The 3,984-nt window shown below is 36.0% G+C and overlaps 1 protein-coding gene across 1 annotated transcript; it reads right to left on the bottom strand.

Annotated features, from left to right (window-relative positions):
• Positions 1–413: 413 nt before the first annotated feature.
• On the bottom strand, positions 414–3,158 carry LOC131157626 (bark storage protein A). The gene is made up of 5 exons (XM_058111925.1): positions 2,614–3,158; positions 1,865–1,932; positions 1,608–1,763; positions 1,057–1,308; positions 414–936 (listed from the first exon to the last, which is right to left on the bottom strand). Exons 1-5 carry the CDS (start codon positions 2,858–2,860, stop codon positions 598–600), a joined length of 1,062 nt encoding a protein of 353 aa, XP_057967908.1. The 5' UTR covers positions 2,861–3,158; the 3' UTR covers positions 414–597.
• Positions 3,159–3,984: the final 826 nt, after the last annotated feature.

Genomic DNA, 3,984 nt, shown 5'->3' with positions numbered 1-3,984 from the left:
TTTAACTTAAACTTCATAACCTTCATTTAATGATAAGACTAATGTTCAAGACCAATAGGTTAGTTCGGAGGGGGAAAAAAACTTTAAAATAGTATTAATAAGAGCCCCTTTCACTTTTTTGTCTAACAATACTTTTTTCAAAATGAGAGATTCCAAAAAAATCAAACTATTAGTGAGAATCTCAATAACTTAACTAGATAAGGGTTTTCATTTGCATGACGTGTAAGCTTGAGCTATTATATTAATTGTCGGTCTAAAATTCAGCTTGAATTTGATTAAAATTTTAGTGAACAAGAGAAAGCTTGACTCGGTTTGCCATATTTGTAGCCATAATTAAGATATTAATTGTCCCCCATAATAAATATAATAACACTAACAATAATAATAATAATAATACAGAAAAGCAAAAACTTGGATTACCAATGAATGTGTAATATCAATTACTTCCAAATAAGAGAAAAAAGTTATTCGAAATAAGATATAGACTATTTAGTCTCTTTATATAAAATTAAGAGCAAGACTACAACTCTTCAGCTATCGTTGAGGCTCCAAGGCGCCTTATATAGATATATATATATATAGATAGAATACTTGTAATCATGAAGACAATAAGGAGATAAATTTAAGGACGGCATCAACCGCGTTCTGAGCTGCCAAAGTAGCAAAGATGGATGCTTCATTTGACTCGGAAGAACCCCCACCTGCTAAATCGGAAAGAGACCTAAATGCAATAAAAGGCATGCTTTGCTGGTGACATACTAGAGCAACCGCAGCGCTCTCCATGTCAACAGGACTCGCATTAAATTTAGCATTTAAGAATTCTCTATACGCTCGGTTGTCGACATAAACGCCCGCGCTAACGCCCCTTGTGACCCTCTCCACCACCGGTTCTCTTGGCAAACAAGTAGAATTTACACATCTCTCGAACCTCATACCCTGCACAAGGGAAAATGAATTCCAGGAATCGTCGTGAAAAACTTGTTCCAACAAGGCATGTGTTTGGGAGGAAAAAAGAAAAGAATCCAGGGAAAATGGTAGGGTGGAGATATATATTACAAGAAGTTTTGTCGACAATGCGAAGTAGTGCTTGTCGACCGGTACCCAGAAGGCGTGCTGCCTGACTTCAGGGGTTCCATTCACTGGAAATATTTCTTCTGGTTGGTACCAAATACTGTTCAGAAAATTGTCTGAGGAATTGCCATTTCTTGTCTCATTGTTGTAGTTGGAAATTTTAAGGTAACCAATTCTCCTCGTGTAGTCTCCATTTGATTCCAAAGCTAGCGCATCAGCAGGCCCATCTCCATACCTCTACTCAAATTTCAATTCAAGGAACCAAAAATTACTACATGACAAACACCAGTCAGCCAGATATTATAATCATAAAACTAGCCGTAGGCAACAGAAATAAGGCTGTGTTTGGGAGCATATATTGCATTTTATACAAATCCAAGTTCCGAACTCCAAACTCTCAACACCAAATAAAGTTTCTAGCCCTTTGGTTTCTTCCCTTTTAACTTCTTTCGCTTCACATATCAGTAGAGGTGGGTATCTACGTGAAAGCAACTATTTCATAGGAAAGGGTATTTGCAATGAAGTAGCAGTAATACCTGCCAATTCCAGAGGCCTGAATGAGCCCAAAACTGAGGGATAGTGACATCTCCAATTTGGAGATTAGGATTTGCATTTCCTGCAATCCCAAAGTGCACAACTCCTTTAATTATGAAAAGGCTTAGCAGCAGCTGAGTGGCTATGCCTGCATTAAGCTGCACGAAGAAATTAACATTGTTGAAAAGGAAAAAAATCAGTACTGCTTGTATCCAATCACTTACTATCGACTATGGAGTGAAGGGCATGGAGAATTTACCATGCTGAGTCCCGTCATCACAACAATAACTTTTTCATTTCCCACGCTTCCTATTCGAAATCTTCGCCCTGCCGAATCCCAAAAACAAAAGGTGAAAAATATGTATTTAAAGGATAATATTACATTTATATACTGTAGAACAGCTGGAAATTCATTTGGTATTTTACTAATGTATGTTATTATCTGCATAAGATCCTAAATTTTTCTTTTGTACTGTTAACCCGGGCAAGCAAAAGGAAGCATAAAAGTATTAAGATTCTGAAGAACAATACAATTAAATATGTACGTTAGTAAATATATGTATTTTAAAAAAAAAACAAAGAATAAAAATCCATCTGAGCCCTCTCTTCTTTTTGGTTGGAGAAAAACACATTATCTTTCACAGATTAAAATTTTCTGTTTTTGCATAGAGAAATCCTCTTTTGTTTAAGTTAAAAAGTTATCTCAGTTCTTTCACATACAAACAACATGCATATCAATGGATCAATATAAATATATATATATATATATATAGAGAGAGAGAGAGAGAGAGACTAAATTAAGTTTAGTTTGCAAAATACTTATTCTTAAGAATATTATAGTCAAAATATAAGAATTTGATGGTTGGGATAAATTTTTTTTTTTTTGAAAAGATGTTGAGTGAGACCTTTTGAAGACCAGACAAAAAGGTATATCATTGTCATAAAACAAATGACAATCACAAAACCTTTTAATTTTTATGACTTCTTAGTTCATAATTATATATATACCTGAGAAATCCAAAAAAGGGGAGTTGGGATGAGCAACAAAGCTTGGAGAATGAAGAAGAGGGTTCATCTCAAATGCATTAGGCACCACAACACCCAAGAATGGGCCTTCTCCGTTTATCCTGTAAATCCTCTGCTTCAGTCTCTCTGAATGTTCCCATGTTCCTTTGTTCGCTCCACTCCTCACACCACCCACCCACCAACCCAATACCCACAGCCCCCAAAACAATATCCTCATACTCCCAACCATCTCTAAGACTCTATCTCTCTTTCTCTCTCACTCCAAGTTTTGGAAACTCTTCAATGGCGGACAGAGAGAGAGATGCAGTCCAAAGAGAAATCCAGAGAGATATTTTTGCGTTCAAGGACAATTAATGTGAAACTAAAAAATCATGAAGCAAAAAACCGCAAAGAATGAGTGGTTTACGATTGGTCTATGATGCTAACCAATCATGGCGCCCCTGGCCCACTGGGCTTGCGTTGAAAATTCGCCCATGGCTTTAACATTGCTGTACTTAGTCACTTCAGAGTTTAGACAGCCCTAGCTTAAGTCGAGGTAAGCTTCCTCCTCTTCTTTTAAAGAGTGAAATTGCTTATACTGTTGACTAAAATGATTTTAATTTTTATATTAAATTGATTAAGACTTGTGCTTAGTAATTTTATTTGATTAATGTGTCCTTTATAATTGTAATGATAAGTGCCAATCATTTTAACACACGTGTGACTAAACAAATAACTTGCGGTTGACAGTTATAGGCTAGATCTGAGATGACAAGTCATCAATTAGTTGCAAGTGACGGGTGACAAATTTCTGTTGAACTTTTTGGGTTAGTTAGGAGATGTGTATTGCATATAATGTTGGTTGTTTGTTAAAGTGAATATATATAATTCTTTTTCCTTGCAATAGAAAGATCAGGGAGAGAGATTGGAAGTTGAAAACACCAAACGCAAAGTTCTTGAAACTATAGAGAAGTTGTGACTGTGAGGTGGTATGCTTGTAATCTCAAGAGATTCATCAATAAAAAGTTCTTCCACCTGGTTCTCACCGTGGATGTAGGCCACACTGGTTGAACCACGTAAGTTTGTGTTTTCTTCTTTTAACTCTTTCAAACAATTAGTTCTCTTTCTTTGTTGATTCATTTCTGTCAATTTGACATCAGTTCTAGTTTTACATAAAAGAACTGAGTTTCTAACAATTGGTATCAAAGCTTAATCACAATGGGGACATCCAAATTTGATGTAGAGAAGTTTATGGGGAAAAATGACTTTGGTTTGTGGGGGCTGAAATTGCGAGCTTTGTTGGTGCAACAGGGTCTTCAGGATGCTTGTCTTGGTGAAAAGTACTAGTTCTTTTTATGACAAGGAGAAGTCTGA

This window comes from Malania oleifera, chromosome 6 (genome assembly GCF_029873635.1).
Source record: "Malania oleifera isolate guangnan ecotype guangnan chromosome 6, ASM2987363v1, whole genome shotgun sequence".
Lineage (NCBI taxonomy): Eukaryota > Viridiplantae > Streptophyta > Magnoliopsida > Santalales > Ximeniaceae > Malania > Malania oleifera.
Note: the sequence above shows the minus strand (reverse complement) of the source record. Positions and strands in the feature narration are given on the sequence as shown.

Bases quoted from the DNA above. Each gene is read 5' to 3' on its own strand.
- LOC131157626 (XM_058111925.1), bottom strand. From the start codon at position 2,860: ATGGTTGGGAGTATGAGGATATTGTTTTGGGGGCTGTGGGTATTGGGT. The intron at 1,933-2,613 runs GTATATATATAA...GGGATTCGGCAG, and splicing joins CCCTTTTTTGGATTTCTCAG to GGCGAAGATTTCGAATAGGA. The intron at 937-1,056 runs GTAATATATATC...TCCCTTGTGCAG, and splicing joins CATTGTCGACAAAACTTCTT to GGTATGAGGTTCGAGAGATG.